Source organism: Rhinopithecus roxellana, chromosome 1, assembly GCF_007565055.1.
Source record: "Rhinopithecus roxellana isolate Shanxi Qingling chromosome 1, ASM756505v1, whole genome shotgun sequence".
Lineage (NCBI taxonomy): Eukaryota > Metazoa > Chordata > Mammalia > Primates > Cercopithecidae > Rhinopithecus > Rhinopithecus roxellana.
This window is the reverse complement of record NC_044549.1, coordinates 89,815,472-89,835,893: the sequence shown is the minus strand read 5'-3', so window position 1 is coordinate 89,835,893 and position 20,422 is coordinate 89,815,472. Positions and strand designations below refer to the sequence as shown.

General features: G+C 44.7%; 1 protein-coding gene across 1 annotated transcript in view; it reads left to right on the top strand.

Moving 5' to 3' along the window:
• Window positions 1-60: 60 nt before the first annotated feature.
• SRGAP3 (SLIT-ROBO Rho GTPase activating protein 3) overlaps window positions 61-20,422 on the top strand; it is a 267,671-nt gene continuing 247,309 nt past the window's right edge. The window contains exon 1 of the mRNA XM_010369901.2: window positions 61-829. Coding sequence (XP_010368203.1) covers window positions 763-829 — 67 coding nt within the window. The 5' untranslated portion in view covers window positions 61-762. The remainder of the gene's footprint in view (window positions 830-20,422) is intronic.

The window sequence follows — 20,422 nt, the reverse complement described above, 5'->3', positions numbered from 1 at the left end:
AAAATCCGGGAGGCGGAGTCTAGTGACGTGAGCAGTGGGGGAGAGCTCAGCCAGCCCTGCAGGGTGAGCAGTCCAGCCTTGGGTTCACCGGAGCTTAAGCCTTGCAGCAGGAAAACTTCCATCTCGCTCTCCTGGCTTTGATCCTCACTGGACATCAGACCAGAGGCACCAAAGGGAGGGAGGATGCGAGATGACCGGCCCTTTGGCAACCTGACCATCGACTTAGCAGAGCCTTCAAAAGCGAGCCCAGGGCTGGCTGCAGGACCGAGGAGGCGCCGCGCCTCTCGTGGATGTGTGTGTGTGAGTGATCCAGCGAGTGTGTGTGCGTGTGAGGGTGTGTGTGTATGCCTGTGTGCACAGCTCAACTGTGTGCGTGTCCCGGTGAGTGTGCCTGTGCACGCGTGAGTGTGTGTATGTGTGCATGTGTGTATGAGTGCTCTTGGTTGTTATTATTATTATTATTTTTGGAAGAAAAATCTTTGAAAATCTGGGGCAGGTTACTGTGCTCCTAGGGTGATTCTTCTTTTGCAAGAGGAGCTGACCAGAGCAAGCTACTAGAGCCATTTCTCGCCAAGTAAAGAGATTTTTCCTCCCAGACAGAGAAGGATTTTTCTCCCTGCTCTGCAGCCAAGTGAAAGAGATTAGTCCCTAAACCTGTGAAATCGACCAGAGCTGTGTGATTACCAGGGCTTGAGAGAGGACTCGAAAAGAAAAGGAGAAATAAATCAAAGAGCCTGTCAGTTCCTTTGGCCACGTCGGAAGATGTCATCTCAAACTAAGTTCAAGAAAGACAAAGAGATCATTGCTGAATATGAAGCCCAAATAAAAGGTGAGATGCGGGCTGGGAGAGTTTTCCTTCTCCTCCCCTTTTGTTTTTCTCTTATTCTGGTTCCCACCCCCCTCTGCCCCCCGTTTTCCTTTCTGCCATTATGAAATGTTATGCATCAATAATCTTTTTGTGAGGAGGAACAGTGGCAGCCGCACAAGTCCGGACTGGTTTCAACTGCAGATAGCGCTGGGGCTGAGAGTGTGGATTATGGAATGGGCAGCAGTCTCTGCATTGCAGGTGTGTGAGAGGATCCTATGCCTGACTTTAGGAGTGTCGCCGATACTCCATCATCTTGGCGGTGACATGTCACTCTAAGGCCATTTTGATAGTCATTACCTCCACCCCTTCCCTGCTACGGTAAAAGCCCTTTAATATTGGGGTATATTTTTTACCATCTGCTCTTTTTTCCTCCCCCTTTTTGGTTTCTGTTGGTGGTGGTGGTTTTGCCTCCGCCTCTTTCTCTGGGCTGGAATTCACATGCATGTGCATAGCGAGGCAGCATCCCTGGGCGGCACTTCTTTGTCGGTGTCTCTGGGCTGGCCTGGGTTGCCATGGATTAACTGTTATGGGGCATATTGATCCAGACTAATGCAGGCATTTAGGCATAAAGAGGGAGCTTGGTGCAGAAAATGTATTATCTCGCGGTGTGCAGCCCAATCACTCTGTGCCCTGGTGTTTAGGGTCATCAGCTTTCATTCAAAGCCAACACCTCAGCATGCTGTTTGGGCTGGTCGGTGCTGCCTGGCTTCCGGGGTTCCAGGAGAAGCCTGCCGGGAGGGCGAGATGACCTCTGGCTGCTGGTTGCAGCTTCTGTGCCACCGGGTGTATACTTCTTTCAGAAGCCGCTCCCTAAATCCACACTAGCTAGGCGAAAAAGGAAAGCGAACACAATTGCATGGCTAAATGCAGGCTTGCCGCATCCTCATTCAGGCCAGACTGGGGCTTCACCCACCACTACACGTTCTAGGCTCAGCTTTGGCAAGGAAAATCTAAAAGCTCCATCCACCATGCTCCTCCTTTCTCTGAGGATGTGCCCTGTGGGAAGCCTGGGCCCGTGCCTCCTGGCGTCCGTTTTCTTTCTGCTCATGGCTCTCCTTGCTGCGATACCGGGTGTGTTGTGGCCTCTCCTAGAAAGAGTAAGGACAAAATACATCTTCAGTGGACCTTGAGGCCTATCTTTGAGATTATGCACAGGCTGTTGAGCAAGTTGGGTATTTGGGGCTCAAGTGACCTGAGGTTGCCACGCCTGCTTCTGGGCGCTGCTGCAGCTGAAGACCCAATGACCCAGGGAGCTGGGTGGCCTCCTTAAAAGCAGCAGGAAGGCCGGGCACCGCAGCTGCCATACACGCTTCAGATGCTTGGGAAACTTTGGGAGTGGAGCAGCCACGGCGGGAGGGCTCTGTTTCTTTTCCAGTCTCACCAACAGTCTTTTTGCCTTTTAGTTCTGGTCAAAAACGCAGCGTGCTCATCACCTCTGGGCAGATCCTAGGGCAAGAGGAGCAGAAAACCCTGATCTTCTCTGGTCTCCTGTCTTCGGTTTTTCAGTTCAATGTGGAAAACAGGGACTTATGATGTCTCAGCCTTGCTGAAAATTTACAAATAAGCCCTTTATTGGTCAGAGATTTGAATTCACCCAACTGCTCAATACTAAAGCCTAGTTTCAATTTTTGAATAGACTCTTTCTAGGGAGTTTATGTTTTATAAAATGAATTTGGCCAATTATTATTATTTTGTAAAAATTAAGGTTGCCATGAAAATGCCATGAGAGAGAAGAGGATGTTGAGTTTTGGACAGTTCAGGTTTTATAATCATTTTCTTGGTAGGAAATGTGCTTATCTCATTTTGGAAGGATTGCTACTGCTGGACCAGTAAACTTTTCTTCAGGGCCAGTTAGGCATTAATTGCCCAGCTGATCCTTTTGCTTTTTTACCTTTCATCTTTTATTTTAACAACTAAGCAGCAAGCACCATGAGTTTTATCGGAAATGCACCAATTACCAGGCATTTCATCAGGAAATGTGTCCAAATGATCTTGTCTCTTCCAAATACTAAATTTCTTGGCATTCTGTTTAAAGGAGTTACATGTTATTCCTTTAGAATTGACACCCACAAGATTCAGGTCAGGATATGGCTGTACCTGAAACCCTCTGGAATCTTTTCTTTTAAAATTCTGTGTGTTAATCATCATCATAATTATTGATGTGTGTCCAGGGCCCTGCATTTTCTATGGCTAACTCCCAGGCATCACTTACTCTTGGCCCACACAATGTACAGTAGGGTTAGTGTGAGCTCAGTTTCAGAGATGAGGAAACTGAGGCCCAGTTAATGTTAAATGACTTGCCCAAGGTCACAAGGCCGATTTTCTCCCAGGCTTGTTTTCCCTGACACATTGTTTGCCCGAAGCTGCCCCTTGAAGGATTGATGTCAGCAGCAGATGGCAGTTTTGTGGAGGGACTGGCAGCTTCTTGATGGAGTTTCATTGTTTACCCTCTTACTTTCATCCCGTTGCCTTTGTTGCATGCCTCTGAAGAACATTTGACCAGTCACCAAAAATAGCGCCCAAGGCCAATTACCTTTCTCCCTGGGAATCATCTGGCCAGTGGGATGCAAACAGTCCACCTAGTCAGACAGATTTTGTGCTTTGTGAATTTTGTGAAGGGAAGTTCTGATTTTTAAAAACAGTGCTGAGTTCTTTGTTGACTTATTCCCTTTTATCTCTTTTTCAATAATTTACAGACCTAACAAAAAGGAAAGTTTTAGAACAGTATTTTTTTCTATTGTAAAATAGAAAGATTCATGCCTTCTCTTGCCTCATAAGATACTTGAAGCCCTTTGATTTTGAAGCAGTAATAAACCATATGCTTGCACATTTCTAGTGATGGGGAACTCACCACCTCCCAAGCCCACGTAGTCTGTCATCTTTGGACAGCACTGGCTCTTGTAAGCATTTTTTCATTTTTCTTTTGAGACAGAGTCTCTCTGTGTCGTCCAGGCTGGAGTGTAGTGACGTCATCTTGACTCACTGCAACCTCCGTCTCTTGGGTTCAAGAGATTCTCCTCCCTCAGCCTCCCGAGTAGCTGGCATTATAGGCACACGCCACCACATATGGCCAATTTTTGTAGTTTTAGTAGAGACGGGGTTTCACCATGTTGGCCAGGCTGATCTCAAACTCCTAGCTTTAAGTGATCCACCCGCCTTGGCCTCCCAAAGTGCTGGGATCACAGGTGTGAGACACTGTGCCTGACCCTTGTAGGCATTTTTTCTTATGTTGCATTGAATATGTTTCTCATCTACTTATTGGTTCTGTAGTTCCTTTCCCTTTGGACTTCATATAATAAGACAGATGTGTCTTCCCTGGGATTGCCCACTGGGTGTGTGAGGCCTGGGAATATAGCCCCTGACAGTGATTATCCTCATATAATAGGATGGTTCATTACCACTTACCGTCTCCACTTTCCTTTGGCTCTGCTGCATCCTGGGTTGCAAACCTCAATGTTGTTGGGTGCTTGGCAGATAGAATAAATGGATAAAGGTGGCCATGTGAAACGATTTGTGGCAGCTGGCCCACCACCTCAGTGCAGGCAGTAGAAGAGGGGGTGGTGATGATTATGGTGGACTTTAGAGTACATGTCCTGTCTAAATGGGCAGTTACTACTTAGGTTCAACCAGTTATTGCTATTTAGGAATGTAGGTCCAGCCAGATTTTTCAATTTTTCAACAGATGCCAGAAATCTGGAAGAGAGCTTTATGTTTTTAAAGAGGTTTTGCCAAAAGGACCTCCAAAAGATTTTATTATCAGTATCCTATTTCAAGAGGGGCACTGAGTTCTAAATGTGGATTCTTTAGATGTGACCAAAGACAGAAAACAACTATCACCTCCTTTCTGCTGTCTGCAAAACTACTATTAATACAGCCCAAGGGTTGAATTAGCCTTTGGTGCTGCTCGACCCCTCAGTGCACCATGTATATTATGTCTGCTGTGTTTCTCCAATACACTAGCCTAGGAGCCTTGTCAGAGAGAAGAAAATGAAACGAATTTAACATGACTTGTTCTTCGTGACCCCATGCTGGTGCCAAATGGACATTACTTCCTGTCCTAGGTGCTCATAAGTGTCCTTAACAAATGTGTTTAAGAACCTTGCCAGGAGTGATATCATATTATCTAGTCTAGAACTGGCAAACCATAACTTTTTTCCCCTTTTGAAAATCAGAACATTTGCCAGGCTCCAGCTTTTTGGCACCTATCCTATTCTCTACAATTCCCTCAAAGATCACTGATAAAATTCGGTGATCTTATTTGCAGGCTTTCTTAGTGTCCCGGGGCTCTAATTCATCTTGCTGCCAGACATGATGATCAGTTCTGCATTTATTCAGCGTTCCTATTTCCATTGCAACCTGATAGAAAATTGAAATAGAATTGCAATGATTGACTTTGGTGCTTTATTTTTATTTTTATTTTGCTTCATATTCATCCATCTTCTTAGTAGCAAAAGTCTAGCGTTTTGAGGAAGAAGGGCAGGTATGGAGGATGACCACAGAGGGGCATGTATTTATTCATTCATTTCTGGATTAATTCAACAAAAGTTGATTATCTACATTGTACCTAGTCTTGTGCTGAGTATTGTGAGAGACACAAAGTATATGATACATTCTTTGCTTTCTAAGAGTTTTCTTGGAATATGGTGATGAAAATGAGAGAAAGAAATAAAAAAATCCCAAACACAAAAAACTTGGAGAACCAGCATGAGCCGAATCTTAAAGCATATATCATACAGTGATTAGAAGACCACCTTAGGAATGCTCGCTGATTTCAACAGGACTAAATGAAGAAAGCAGGCTGGATTGGGCAACCAGTGGGGAGTAGTGGGGACTGTGGACAAGTGGGGAGTTCATCTAGGGAAGGCAGCTGCTGCTCCAGCCTGCCCTTCCTAGGCAGGAATGTGAGCCCAGAAAGGTCAGCTCCTTCAGTGTTTGAAGGGAATCTGGATTTTTAAGCAAAATCTTTTGATTTTTAAATGGTGGCTTAAAAATTTAAAAACACTATGCTTCCTGAACAAACATGTCGGTAGAACAGTTTTAGCCTGTTGGGCCACCAGTTTCCAAAATCTGGTCTACAAGTTGAAGTCCGCACAAGGCCTTGGTGAGGGGCCTCAGTCAATTTTCCTATTTCATCTTCAGTCATTTTCTCTGTGATAGGCTTGTGCTCTTATAAACGCAAAAGACCAGTCTGGTTTTTTTTTCTCTCTCTCTCTCTCTCTTATTTATTTATTTTTTTTAGACAGAATCTCTCTGTGTCACCCAGGCTGGAGTGCAGTGGCACGATCTTGGCTCCCTATAACCTCTGCCTCCCGAGTTCAAGCAATTCTTGTGCCTCAGTCTCCCGAGTAGTTGAGATTACAGGCATGCACCACTATGCCTGGCAAATTTTTGTACTTTCAGGACAGACAGCCTTTCACCATGTTGGCCGGGCTGGACTTGAACTTCTGACCTCAAGTGATCTGCATGACTCGACCTCCCAAAATGCTGGGATTACAGAAGTGAGCCACCATGCCTGGCAACCAATCCCTTTTCTCTGAATCCTCCATACCCTTCCCCTCCTCCAGATCTTTCCCATTTGTGCCTTTACTCTCCTTAACCCCTGCCTCCCACTCTTATTTGCCTCAAATACTTCTGATCGCCCTACAATGTCTACTCAAATGATGCCTTCTTCCACTATGCCTTCCTAACTTTCCTAGGCAGAATTAGTGGTTCCCCTCATAACTCCCCCTCTATTCCAAACCTTATAATCCTTAATTGAAATTTTATGTTTAGGTCTTTGGTCACGAACTCTTGAGGGCAGAGAGGTCATCTTTGTTTCCCCAACATGCTTGGCATGTGGTTGGTTGAAGGAGTGGCTGATAAGTTACTAAAATAAGTTTAAGCTGGGCTCAGTGGTTCATGCCTGTAATCCCAGCACTTCGGGAGGCCAAGATGGGTGGATCACTTGAGCCCAGGAGTTTGAGACTAGCCTGGGCAACATGGCAAAACCCTGTCTCTACAAAAATTACAAAAATTAGCCAGGCCTGGTGATACATGCCTGTAATCCCAACTACTCAGGAAGTTGAGGTGGGAGGATTATTTGAGCCCAGGAGTTCAAGGCTGCAGTCAGCCATGATCATACCACTGTACTCCCGCTTAGGTGACAGAATGAGGCTGTCTCAAAAAAGAAAAAGTTTCCATCTTATAACTCATAGCTCAGTATTTTTTGTTTGTTTGTTTTTTTAGATGGAATCTTACTCTGTCTTCCAGCCTGGAGTGCAGTGGTGTGATCTTGGCTCACTGCAACCTCCACCTTCTGGGTTCAATCAGTTCTCCCACCTCAGCCTCCCGAGTAGCTGGGACTACAGGCACTTGCCACCATGCCCAGCTAATTTTTGCATTTTCAGTAGAGATGGAGTTTCACCGTGTTGCCCAGGCTGGTCTCAAACTCCTTACCTCAGGTGATCCGCTCACTTCGGCCTCCCAAAGTGCTGGGATTTCAGGCGTGAGCCACTGTGCCTGGCCTTAGCTTTTTTCTTTGATATCCATCTTAGTTGGCTTGGGCTGCTATAACAAAATGCCATAGCCTGGGTGGCTTTTATTTACTTCTTAGAATTCTGGAGGCTGGGAAGTCCAAGATCGAGGTGTTGGCAAGTTCAGTTCAGGGCTTGCATCCTGGCTTGTAGATAGTTGCCTTTTAGCCATATGCTCATCTGGCCTTTCCTTAGTGCATGCTTATGGAGAGAGAGAAATCTCTCCCTTTCTCGCCTTCCTCTTTTTTTTCTGAATTAGGGTGTCATTCTGTCACCTAGGCTAGAGTGCAGTGGTGTGACCTCAGATCACTGTAACCTCCACCCCCTGGGCTCAAGTCATCCTCCTACCTCAGCCTCCCAAGTAGCTGGCACTGTAGGTGCACACCTCCATGCCTGGCTCTTTTTTTTTTTTTTTGGTAGGGGTGGGGTCTCACCATGTTGCCCAGGCTGATCTCGAACTCCTGAGCTCAAGCAATCCACCTGTCTTGACCTCCCAAAGTGCATTATTACAGGAATGAGCCACTGTGCCTGGTTGGCTTTCTTCCTCTTCTTATAAGGGCACTAATACCATCACGAGGGACCCATCTTCATGATCTTATCTAACCTTAACCACCTCCCCAAGGCTCCACCTGCAAATACCATCACATTGGGTTAGGGCTTCAACATATGCATTTTGGGGGGACATAAACATTCAGCTCATAATAACATCCACACTTCCTGTTCTGTTGAAAGTAGAGGTTTCACTGGGAGAGGAAATATTCTTAATGGTTTGCTCAATTTCCTTGTATATCCTTGGTAGAGGAGATGTTTCTTAGTGGAGATTTGGTGAAAACTGTCATGTTGACAGCTGTCTCAGTGGGGTGTGGTCGAGGGAGCACTTCCTTCCAGGCCCCTCCTGGTCTGGGGAAATTAATGGATCTGAGAGTTCATATTAGCCGTTTTTGGAGTTTTTACTACTAGAGTTTATATGTTGGAGATAACCTTTCCTTTCCAGAAACTCCTATTATTCATTCATTCAGCGACTTTGTAAGCCATGCTTCTGGCTATATAGCTTTATTTAGCAGTGGGAGGGAATTCACTTTTTTTTTTTTAGCTTCTATGTCTCAGTCATATATGGAGTATCTCATTTGGTGATCCCTGTAACTCTGTGAGGTAGTCATTATTTTCATTTTATAGATTAAAGGCTGAAGTTCAGAGAAATAAAACAAATTGCACTGGATTGCACAGTGAACAGTGGCAGATCCAGCTTTAAATCAGCATCTTCCTCACTTTCCAGGCTGCAGGAAAGCAACATGCATGCCAAGGCAACAAGGATCTGCAACCCGGGGGTTCCTTCAGTGGGGGAAGTCTGGGGTGGGTCTTAACCTTTGACTTCCTTCCCTTCCCGACACTTCCACCTTCCTGCTAATCCAGCCTTTCCTAGTTTGCACTTGATGCCACCGTGGTGTGTCAGATCCCTTCAATCCCACCCCGGGAAGTCACCTTTGGGAAAGCGTCCACTGCAAAAGCCCCCACACGGCTGTGATGCAGGCTGCCAGATCTACCTCTCGTCAGCCAGCCCACTCCACCACCAACCTGGAAATACAGAACCAGAAATTTTAGGTGTCTTCTAGTCCAACTCTATTTGTTTTTCAGATGTGGAAATTATGATTGAAGAGGGGCTCTGGCTTTCAGATTACTTTTAGAATGTCTCTCCATGACGGTGGAAGGTTTATCTGCTTGGTTCATTGCTGTAGCGTAGTGCCCACCATCTAGTTGGTGATCCATACATTTTACTGAGTCGAATTGTTCTGGTGTGTGATGGTTGCCTGGGGAGGCAGAGCTGAGTAGTACCTTGGAAAGAAAGATGAGGCAAAGGTGTCTAGCAGGGTAAGGATTGGTGAGGCGAGGAGGGGATGCGTTTAGGCTGCTTCCTGAAATGGAGTCCTTTCCTTCACAGCTATTAGGAAGGGGATGGGGTTGACTTTTTACAGGTGCTGAGCTTGAGAACTTCTGGCTCAATAGAGGGCCCAGGAAGCTGTCTTGGGCTTGATTTCACTTGGAAAAGATTCATTCTTGATGGCTTGTTGGTGTTCATAAAACATCTTGGCTGGCCAGTAATGGCACTTTAACTCTATTCCCTGTTATGCTAGTTTATGTTTGGGATAATGTTCCCTGAGAGTATTCCATTAAATTGGATGTAAAGAGGTGTTGGGTGAAAAAAAAAGTAGTTGTGTGCTCTAATAGATTTTGGAAGTTCTAGAATAAACAGAGTGAAATAAGCCTGCTTCCCTCAGGACTTCTGAGAATCTTGCTTGTGTTAAGTGTGAATCACTGAGTAGGGCCCACGGAGTTTCCTCAAACTTACTTGATCGTGTAGATCTTTTTTGTGGACCGGCTCACAAGACTCTGTTTTCTGAGTTATATTTTAGAATATGTCAAGCTGCACAATTCGTGGATTATCTGGGTGCTTTTTCTTTTTGCCTCTTGCTCAGTTCCCTAATGTTTTCTACTTTTCTCAGAGGGCAGTTTGAAGAGGGGGAGAAGTAAAACAAATGCACATCTAGTTGAGCTAAGTGATATTAACGTTGTGCTTTGAGTTCACCTAGAAAATGTGGATTTTGACATTTCCAATTACAGAGTGCTCAACCATTGATTTAAGTGGTAATTTGGAAACAGTGCAGCCCTGATCAATCTGCATTGTGTGTGCCCGTCTGTGCGTGACGGTAACGGGGTGCACGATGCTGCAGCAGAGTGTTCCAGGTTCCTTGAATGGACCTAGCTCTGCCCCCTGGGATTGCATAGCCTGTGCCAGGTGATAATGACACAAATGAACACAGAGAAGCCCATGTCCCCTTGTGCCTCAGAGTGAACAAACCTTAGCTACAAACCCAGGTGCATAAGAGATATAGTTTTCTTTCTTTCTTGGTGACTCAGTCTCCATTTCACATTTCTATTCTTTTTTTTTTTTTTTTTTTTTTTTTTGACGGAGTCTTACTCTGTTGCCCAGACTGGAGTGCAGTGGTGCAATCTTGGCTCACTGCAACCTCCGCCTGTCGGGTTTAAGTGATTCTCCTGCCTCAGCCTCCCAAGTAGCTGGGATTACAGGTGCCAGCCACTATGCCCAGCTAATTTTTGTATTTTTAGTAGAGACGGGGTTTCACCATATTGGCCAGGCTGGTTTAGAACTCCTGACCTCAAGTGATCCTTCCACCTTGGCCTCCCAAAATGCTGGGATTATAGGTGTGAGCCACTGTGCCCAGCCTCACATCTTTATTCTGCTGGGGGTGACAGAAATAAGTATAAGTCAATTTGGGGTTTCCCTTCCTTTTCCTCCAGGGTTGTGCCCCAAGATCCAGAGGGACTTAGGCAGTACCAAGACCCTTGTGGGGACATCTGTTGTGGTTTATCGTCAATCTACTTCGGTAGCTACTGTGACATCCTCCTTCTTATTGAATCTTCGGTGATTGGTCTGTGTCAGCAATCCTTCTTTGTTCCCTCATGTGTCCCCTTCTCCTTGGCTCCTTCCATGCAATTTGCAGGCAACAGAGGCCATTCTGCTGCTCACACACCACACTGTGTCATGAGGGACCCTGTACATTTGTCTCAGGCCTGTCTTGGCCATACTCAGCACTTGCTTTTCCCCTGGTGCCTCCCTAGGGCTCTGCCTGGGGAAGGGATCTGGCTTCTTTCCTCTCTTAGATTCTGTGAATCTGTTTGGTGGTTCCCTCATCACCTCCCTCCCTGCGCTTGTTCGGGATGAGTTGGGCAGGGTGCAGTTTTTTTTATAGATATTATAGATCCTTGTACCTGCATACACTTTGCTTTACTGCTTTACTCTCCACTTTAGTCTAGGAAATCTTTACCCATGTGCTCGTGTGGTGGGATGGGGAACAAGGGTGATATCCTGGCTTTGTCATCAGACATCCTCTCAAAGCTGTTTTCCATAAATCTCACGTTCTTTCTCTCTTCTCTAAGGACTTTTGAAAAAAAGCCAATAATTGACTCTTTTTCTGTATTATCCCTGAAGCAATGAACACAGAATGCCCTCCCTGACTGAGGAGGGGCCAAGGGGGTCAAGAAAATTTGGAGAAAAATGTTCAATATTTCAAAGTATTAACTACCGTGAATTTCCTTCCTTCTCCATCTCCTCCATTCTGGCCTAGCCTGCCATTACCTCCTGCTGGGACAAGTGCAACCCAAAGTTTCTCAGAGTCTCCTGACTGAGAGCTTCTCACCCACAGTCAACATTTTGGGCTGGATCATTTGTCATTGAAGTTGCGGTTCTGTATAATGTAGGATGTTTAGCAGCATTCCTGACCTGTATCTGCTAGATGCCAGTAGCATCCCTGCTCCTAGTTGTGACAATGAAAAATGTCTCCAGACATAGCCAAATGTCCCCTGGGGACAAAATCACCCCTAGTTGAGAACCACAGTTCTAAGTGGTCTCCCTGCTTCTTCTCTTGTCCCATAGTCTACTCTCCCCACAGCAGCCAGCAGTAATCTGTATATTGTTTAAATCTGGCCATGTCACTTCCCTGTTTAAAACCCTCCAGTAGCGGCCGGGCGCGGTGGCTCACGCTTGTAATCCCAGCACTTTGGGAGGCCGAGGCGGGCGGATCACAAGGTCAGGAGATCGAGACCACGGTGAAACCCCGTCTCTACTAAAAATACAAAAAAAAAAAAAAAAAAAATTAGCCGGGCGCAGTGGCGGGCGCCTGTAGTCCCAGCTACAAGGGAGGCTGAGGCAGGAGAATGGCGTGAACCCAGGAGGCGGAGCTTGCAGTGAGCCAAGATGGCGCCACTGCACTCCAGCCTGGTGGACAGAGTGAGACTCCATCTCAAAAAAAAAAAAAAAAAAAAAAAAAAAAACCCTCCAGTAGCATTTCATTGCATGAGACTAGAATCCAAGCCCCTCAACTGAACTTACAAAGTCCTGCTTTGTTCACCTCTTTTCCTCCTCTGGTCACTCTCCCCTTGTCATTCTATCCAGCCATGCTGGCCTGTACTGGTTTCTGGACTTCTCCAAGCTTGTACTTGCTTTGGGCCTTTGCACTTAGATTTTCCCTCTTTCTGGAATGCTTTTGCCTTGGATTGCCACTTGACTGGCTCCTTCTTGGTATTCTGCTTTGAGGTTGCATGCCACCTGCACACTGACCCATCTTAAGTAGCCAAACAGCAACTCTCTAGTGGATCAGCTGACCTGAATTCTTAGCAGAGCACTGAAAGCTATATGATATTTTTCATGCTTTCTTTGTTTCTTCTCTTCACCAGGACTGAAACTCAATAAGAGCATTAGTTTCTCTTGTTCATTAGTGTTTTTTGGTACCTAGAACACAATGTAGGATATTTAGCAGCATTCCTGACCTGTACCTACTAGATGCCAGTAGCATCCCCACTCTCAGTTGTGACAATCAATGTCTCCAGACAGCCAAATGTCCCCTGGGGGTGATGGGTGTTCTAGGTGCCAATGGTCAATTTCTGTTGAATGAACGAATGATTATAGGTGTTCTTATGATGGACTTTGCATACAAGAACACATAGATATTATGTTTTGGGGAACATACTGAAGCAGATCCAGTCTTTCCCCAAATCCTGATTGAGAGGTAATTCAGGAAGATAAAAAATCCAGAGATGGGATAATTGTATCCATGCAGAGCCACCCAACGATGACTTAGAAGGAAGTGAAGTGAACAGGTGGCCGATTGTAGGAATACTGCAGGGTATCTGGCATATATTCTATTAATCGAGTTCCTAGTATGTGTCTGAGATGGGGACACAAAAATAGTTTCATAGTTTTGGAAACTTATGAGTCTTATCAAAGATAAGAATGGGAACTATATTTCACCAATTTTTGTGTCCCCATTTCAGACACATAGTTTTACGAAAAAACAGTGTTAATCCCTTCTTTCACTGCTATAAAGAAATACCTGAGACTGGGTAATTTATAAAGAAAAGAGGTTTAATTGGCTCACAGTTCTGCAGGCTGTACAGGAAGCATGATGCTGGCATCTACTCGGGTTCTGGGGAGGCTTCAGGAAACTTACAATCATGGCAGAAGGTGAAGGGGAAGCAGGCACATCTTATATGGCAGGAGTAGGAAGAAGAGTTGGGGGAAGGTGCCACACACTTTTAAACAACCAGATCTCCTGAGAACTCACTCACCATCATGAGAACAGCACCAAAGGGATGGTGCCAAACCATTCATGAAGGATCCGTCCCCGTGATCCAGTCACCTCCCACCAGGCCCCATGTCCAACACTGGGGATTACAATTTGACATGAGATTTGGGCAGGGACACAGATCCAAACCGTATCAGACAGTTATAAAAATAGGTTAATAAATTATGACACAGTGGAGTAAGTACTGGGACAGTGGTGGAACCAGGTACTGTGGAATCTTAGAATGAAATTGTAGCTTTACCCGGGAGAGCTGGAGAAATTCTTATAGAAGAAGAATCTTTTGAGCAGGATCTTGAAGGATGAATAGAAGCTCTCCAGGTGGTGAAACGCATTACCTGAAGAGAAGACAGCATGTGCAAAGGTATGGGGGTCACAAAAGGGTCAGGATACTTGAGAAATGGTGAGGCGTTTGAAGTGGCTAAAATTCTGAGTAGGTGGAATGGAGTGGTGGTGGGAGATGAGGCTGGAAAGAAGAAGAGCTTGAAGTTCCTGTCTGATCATCAGATCCTGTAAGTCTTTGACCTTGAAGATGGTATGGATGAAAGTCTTATTTATTTGTTGTGATAAAAAACACAAACACAAAATTTACCATCTTTCCAATTTTTAATTGTGTGGCTCAGTGGTATTAAATGCATTCACATTAAATACCACCCATCTTCATAACTTTTTTCATCTTGTGAAATCAACTCTGTACCTATTAAACAATAGCTCCTCAGTTCCTCCTCGTCCCAACCCCTGGTAGCCACCATGCTACTCTTTGTGTGAATTTGACTATTCTAAGGAAAATATAAGAATCTAGAAGCCCTTACCTGAAATAACCACTATAAACATTCAATGTATTTCCTTCCAGACTTCATGTCTCTATCAATCAAATTTGTTTTATATCTGTATATAATAAACGGGATCATAGATCTTTAATGCAGTTATAAAAATGAAGCTGATAGGAAATAATCATGGGTCTATAGGCTGAGGGCTTGAAATAGACAGAGTATGGCCTAAAAATAAACAGTTTGTCAAGTAAGAACATCAATATGCGTGACCTCCCACATCCATTTTGATGGTCCTTTAGGGAGGGGACACCACTCTTTTGTGGCGCCTGGCTTGTGTTGGCCACTTCTGTCTCAGGTCTTTGTGATTTGGGTAAAACTAGGGAGAACTGAGCTCACTCATCAAGAACTTCCCCCACTGCCACATTTGTCCCAGCCACTTTCAGCTAGAATTTCCCCCTTCCCATCCCTGACAGTCTCACTTCCCTGTTGGTCCTAAGCAGCAGTTTCTGCCTTGGCAACAAGTGCTAAAGGGAGAAGCTTGTCTAGGGCAAAGGATTCATCCTCAGCAGCTGGAGACCCTCCCTGCTGGTACCTGTTCCCTGGTCTACCTTTCCTTTCCTCGTTGTTGCTCTCTGCTGCATTTGCTGACCATTGTGATACTTTTTGGATTCCGGATTGCTTGTCTGCCCCTCACAGAGGTAGCCTGCCATCCCCTTGCTTCTGATTGCTGGTGAGAGCATTTTCAAAATACAGTTAATGTAGATCAGTAAGTTTTCCAACCATTTGTCAAATAGAAAGGCCTGGATTTCTGTAGGTGGGTAGAGTTCTCACTGAGAGGTTCAAGTTTGGCAGGATGAGACAGTTCCTTAGGGGGACCCTCTATAGCTTATAGTGCCTTAAGAGGGCCAGGGAAATGATATGAGAAGACTCTTACCAAGGAAACATCTCAGCCACTTTCAGGGACGCGAAAGAGTGGATGTCATGTCTATGATTTAATTTGTACTAAAGAATGTGAACTGGCCAAGCAACATGGCTGTTCTCCAACTCAGCGTCTCGGTAGGACACTTCCAAGCAGAGTTGGCAGTCACAATGTCTTTACTTTGATCAGTGGCCTCTCCAGACAGGATGTTTTGGATCTCTCAAAGATCTATTACCTTGGGGAAACTGAGGCAGAACAACAGTCATTCTCTGGCTTCTGACATCTTACAGTTGATTACTCCTTGACCTCTTGCTCTGACCATCTGGACCCTTGATCATTTGCCTGGTTGTGGTTGTTTGAATTTATTTGTCCTGTGACCCTCAGCTAATCTAGGGCTCCATCCTTGGCTTGATCCTCCAGGTTCAGGCCCCACCCTGAGCATCTCTGTCTTGCTGGATCTTGTACTTGGCATAATATCACCATTGAAACTCTGCTCCAAAAATGGCAGAGGCTCTACTGCTGTCTGCCAGAAACATAGAATTATGTTACTGGGAATTGTGTGAAAGAAATGCTGAGAATGTGGTGGGCCAGTTCACATAGATTTCGCTTAACAAATATTTATTGAACTTCTACTATGTTTCCTGCCTGCATAGACTTTATAATTCTGTGGGGAAGACAAAGGATAATTTATAATTACAAAAGTGTTGAGTGTTATGGAAGGAGTGGTGCAGCGTGCATGGGGGAATCTATAGCAAATGGATCTAAAGGGCTGAAAATGCTTTGGGTGATTTTCTGATACTGATTTGTAAAGCTGAATTGTATTGGCTAAGCTTACCTCACCATCATTATTTCCTGAGCTCTTTAGGATGTAGACAGAACCATCTTTCCATTTAGAGAAGGGCCAGAAGTCATCAAAATATTTAAGGGGTCAGAAAGATCAGTGCTTCTAAGAGAAACACACAACTCCAGGTGTAAAAGATAAAAGTGGTTCCAGAAAGGGGATTTTATAATAGCTCTATTCAGGATGGTAAATACCATCATGGGATAAGTGCTTTTAAGGTGAAATTAAAGCCAGGGATCAGCTGAAGAAGATTGAAACCCACCTTCACTGGATAGAATTAAGCTAAAGTCACAGAGGTAGATGAGACAAGAAAGTGGAATGTAATGTGGAAGGAGGCAGCTGTGATGCCCTGGGTGGAGTCACCCAGACCTGGGTTCAATCATGGCTGACGGTGAATCAGCTGAATGACCTTGGATGAGAAGTCATTAACTTTTCTGAGTTCCAGTTTCCTCATGTGAAAGAGGGACATAATAACACTCCACTGTGTGTGTGTGTAATTAATTGAAATAACATAAGTCAGAATTTCCAGCACAGGGCTTGGCACACAGTAGCATTAATTAAACGCTGGAAATGTTGGCTAAGCCAGTAAGTGGGGCACCAGCATTCAGAGTCCTGAACGGTGATTCTGAGCCAACAGGTGAAGCCATTGGTAAGTGCACCTGGTTGGGAAGGAGAGTAAGGTGGGGCAGTACTAAAAGACATCAGGAGACATGGAGTTGCCAGCATGGGTAGCTGGAAAAGAAAATACTAGTAAGTTGTGGACAAGCATGACACTTTCTTTGCCTGCTATGTGTGTGTTTCTCCCACTGTGGTTCCTGGACCACCTGCAGCAGAATCACCTTGGAGGAACTTGTAACAAATTCAAGGAGCTTGAATTCTAGGAACCATCTCAGACCTATTGACTCAGAATCTCTGTTGGGGGGTGGTGGGTGGACCCTAGGAATCTGCGTTTTACAAGTGCCCCAGATTTCATTAACTTAACGTTCTTGGCCCTGGTCTATAGTAAACTCACCAGTTTGGCTGTGTATCTTTTTTTCTGAAGGCAAAAGAACATTTAATAATTAAGTAGACTATTGCTGAGTGAGGTGGGAAAAACAACACCCAAAGTGTGTGTGTGTGTGTATGGGTATGTCTGTGTGTGTGTGTATTATAGTTAAAAAATAAAAACCCTGTGTCCTTACATATTTAGATATGTATGAAAAGCATCTTTGGTTTTTGACAACTGGTAATGAGGTTTACCCTTGGGGACGAGGGATGGAACAGGGTGGTAGTGTCAGTGGACAGTGGAAAGAAGACCTTTTAACCTTTATACTGTTCAATTTTGATTGGCTTCTGGAAAAAATGAGCGTGTGTTCCTTTTCTGATTTAAAATTCCACAAAGTTGACAATAAGTAAGGACTTTGTTGGCAAAATTCCCGCTAGAGAGGATGCTCAGACATCAGCTGAACTGTAAAGGAAAGAAAGTGACACCTGCAAGAGCTATTTAAATTATACCGAACTTAGTGTGGTGCTCATTATGTAGTGGAAGGATGATTGCCAAAATGAAATGTAATATTTTACTGAATTATTCCCCCACATAGTGAGGAAAGTGTTTTTCCATACTCTTTCAGAACTTTGAAAGATGGGTAGAGGAGTGGAAAAGTTCAGCTTAACCTTTTAATTTACCGAGTTTCAGTCAGGAGCCATCATGATGCTGTGGCTAGAGTCTGGGGTTTAGACTCGTAAGACCCGACTTTCCATCTCTGATCTGTCTTTTGAGCGAGTCACATCTGCATTCTTCATTCTGCATCTTGTCTTCCTCATCTGTGAAATGAGGGCGTTATCTACCTTAAAGGGTAGTTACTGTGAGGATCAAATGAGGTGGTGTGTGAGAAAGTAAACTCTCGAGTGCTGCAGAAATGTTCATTATTTCTATTTTTTGTCCCACTCCTACCCTGGACATGCTGCTATTACAGTGGGGTTGTTTATGTATCTGTCTCTCTGTGAGCTCATTGAATGCAGAAGCCTTGTTTTATTCATTCCTGAATTCTTGTGCTTAGGGTCTGCCACACAGGAGGCATTCAGACAACTTCTGGAATAGCTATCAAGGAGAGAAAAATACAGACACAGTCCAGTGTAGGCCTATAAAAATATTAAGATAGTCTTCCAGCAAACATTATCTTCCATTTCTATTTAAAGGAATTAAAAAAATTTATCCAAATCCACAACAGAAATTAATATTGCTAGGAGAAAATAAAGAACTTCATTAAGGAAAATTTAATTGCCCAGTTTTCTAAAGAGACAGAACCGCATCCCTCCGTCCTCATTACGGCCAAATGGGTGACAGCCGTTTCCAAGGGGGGCAAGATGAATGACAAGGGATTGTGAGAAGGCAAATCCTGATACTCCTGGAGAAAAGTCTCCCAAGAAACGGGAATGCAACCCCGGATCACCAGTGACACTATTGTTTGTCAGAGCTGTGGAAGAAGCCGTCTCGGAGCTCCTTGGACAAAAGCCCTTTTTGGCTTCCACCCCAGACCTTGGTGGATAAACCACAAAGTCCCTATTTCCCCTGGAAGTGGGAAAACTTTCAGTGGCTTGACAAAACTGGAAGGATTATCTGAGATTCAATTTGGGGGGCTGTGGTACCTCCAAGACCCTGATAATTATCATCTGAATGGGCAGGGGGAGAATTGAAGCCAAATCTAGTAACAGAGCCCTGGGGTAGACCTGCAGTTAGAAGACAGGGGACTGATCTCAGCTTTGGCCCCTTTTCATGTCCTGCTACAAATTTGCACTTTTTTCTTTTCTTTTCTTTTTTCTTTTTTTTTGAGATAGGTCTCACTCAGGCTGGAATGCAGTGGTGCCATCATAACTCACTGCAGCCTTGAACTGCTCAAGCAATCCTGCCTCAGACTCCTGTGTAGCTGGGACTATAGGTGCATGCCACCATGCCTGGCTAATTTAAAAAAAACTTTTGTAGAGACAGGGTCTTGTTATTTTGCCCAGGCTGTCTTAAACTCCTAGGCACAAGGGATCCTCCTGCCTTATCCTTCCAAAGTGCTGTGATTACAGGCATGAGCCACTGCGCCTGGCCAAATCCGCCCTTTCTTTTTCCCTCTCCCACACCAGTTCCCAAGCACAGACCAGCCAGATAGCACCATTAGATGTGTTCATAACTGTTTGAAGATGTGTTGATTCTGGCATGGAGGTACCATTGTCACCCTAGGTGAAGTCTCCAGTGGCATGCCAAAAGGCTCTCTCCTGTTCAGTGTTTTCATTACTTGGATAAGGATGTGAGCTTGCTCATCCAGTTTGAGAATGTCAGGAAACCAAGGAAGGCAGGCTTAGTAATTGGGAACACAGTTGTTAGTATCAAACTGACCAGGGTTGGCAACCTTTTTGCCACTTTCTAGCCATGTGACTTTGGGCAAGTGTTTTCATCTCTTTGACCCTCACTGTCATCATTTGTAATAATAATAATCCAACCTCAAACAGTTATTGAGCAGGTTAAATGAGATAATGTGTGTAAAACCCTTAGCACAGTGCCTGGCACTCAGTCAATGTCACCGATTGTTATTAGTAAATCACAACTGTTAAGAGCTGCACTGCAGGCTCTGGAGTCTGGGTTTAAATTCTAGTGCTGCCAGTTATTGGTTGTGAATAAGTTGCTTAACTTCTCTGAGGCTCAGCTTCTTCCTCTGTAAAATAAGGACAATAATACTTACCTTGGGCATTGCTGTAAATAAAGCATTCAGGTCAGAATAGACACATAGCAGATACTAATAAGCCAAGGTTACCATTCAGAGAAAGAGTGAATCCTGTGGCAGAGAGAACCAGGAAGCAGAGCGCTTAGCAGGAGGGGATGGGGTATTGACTCTAAAAATGCAAAGTTTAATAGTATTTTTAAGAGAAAAACCACCCACTCATTGAAAGAAGCTAAACTTTTTTAGATCTTGAGCCCTGAGAAGAATTTCTCCTATAAATAGATAGAAATATGAATGGGGTAGGGACCAACTGGTATTTGGTTAGGATGCCAGACCTCAGGCCCTGACTCCATCCTGTCCCTTGTCCTGTGGCTTTTGGCCCCTCCCCAGGAGATTCTATTGAGATATGTGTGACAGAGGCTGCTGGCTAGGAAATGAAATCTTATCTCAAAGCTGTGGCTGAATGCAGAATTCTGGTGAGCTGTCCTCCACGTGGAGAATGCCTTTGACCTAGGGAGGTTGCCATGCAGGCCTCCGTCCAGGCCCATACCCGAATCTCAGCTCTATTGCTCCAGGGTAGAGGAAGCTGATCTGGAGTGTGTCAGCCTTGGGGGAGAGCTGGAGTATCCAACCCCTTTCCTATAGGGACCAGCTAGATGACTGCT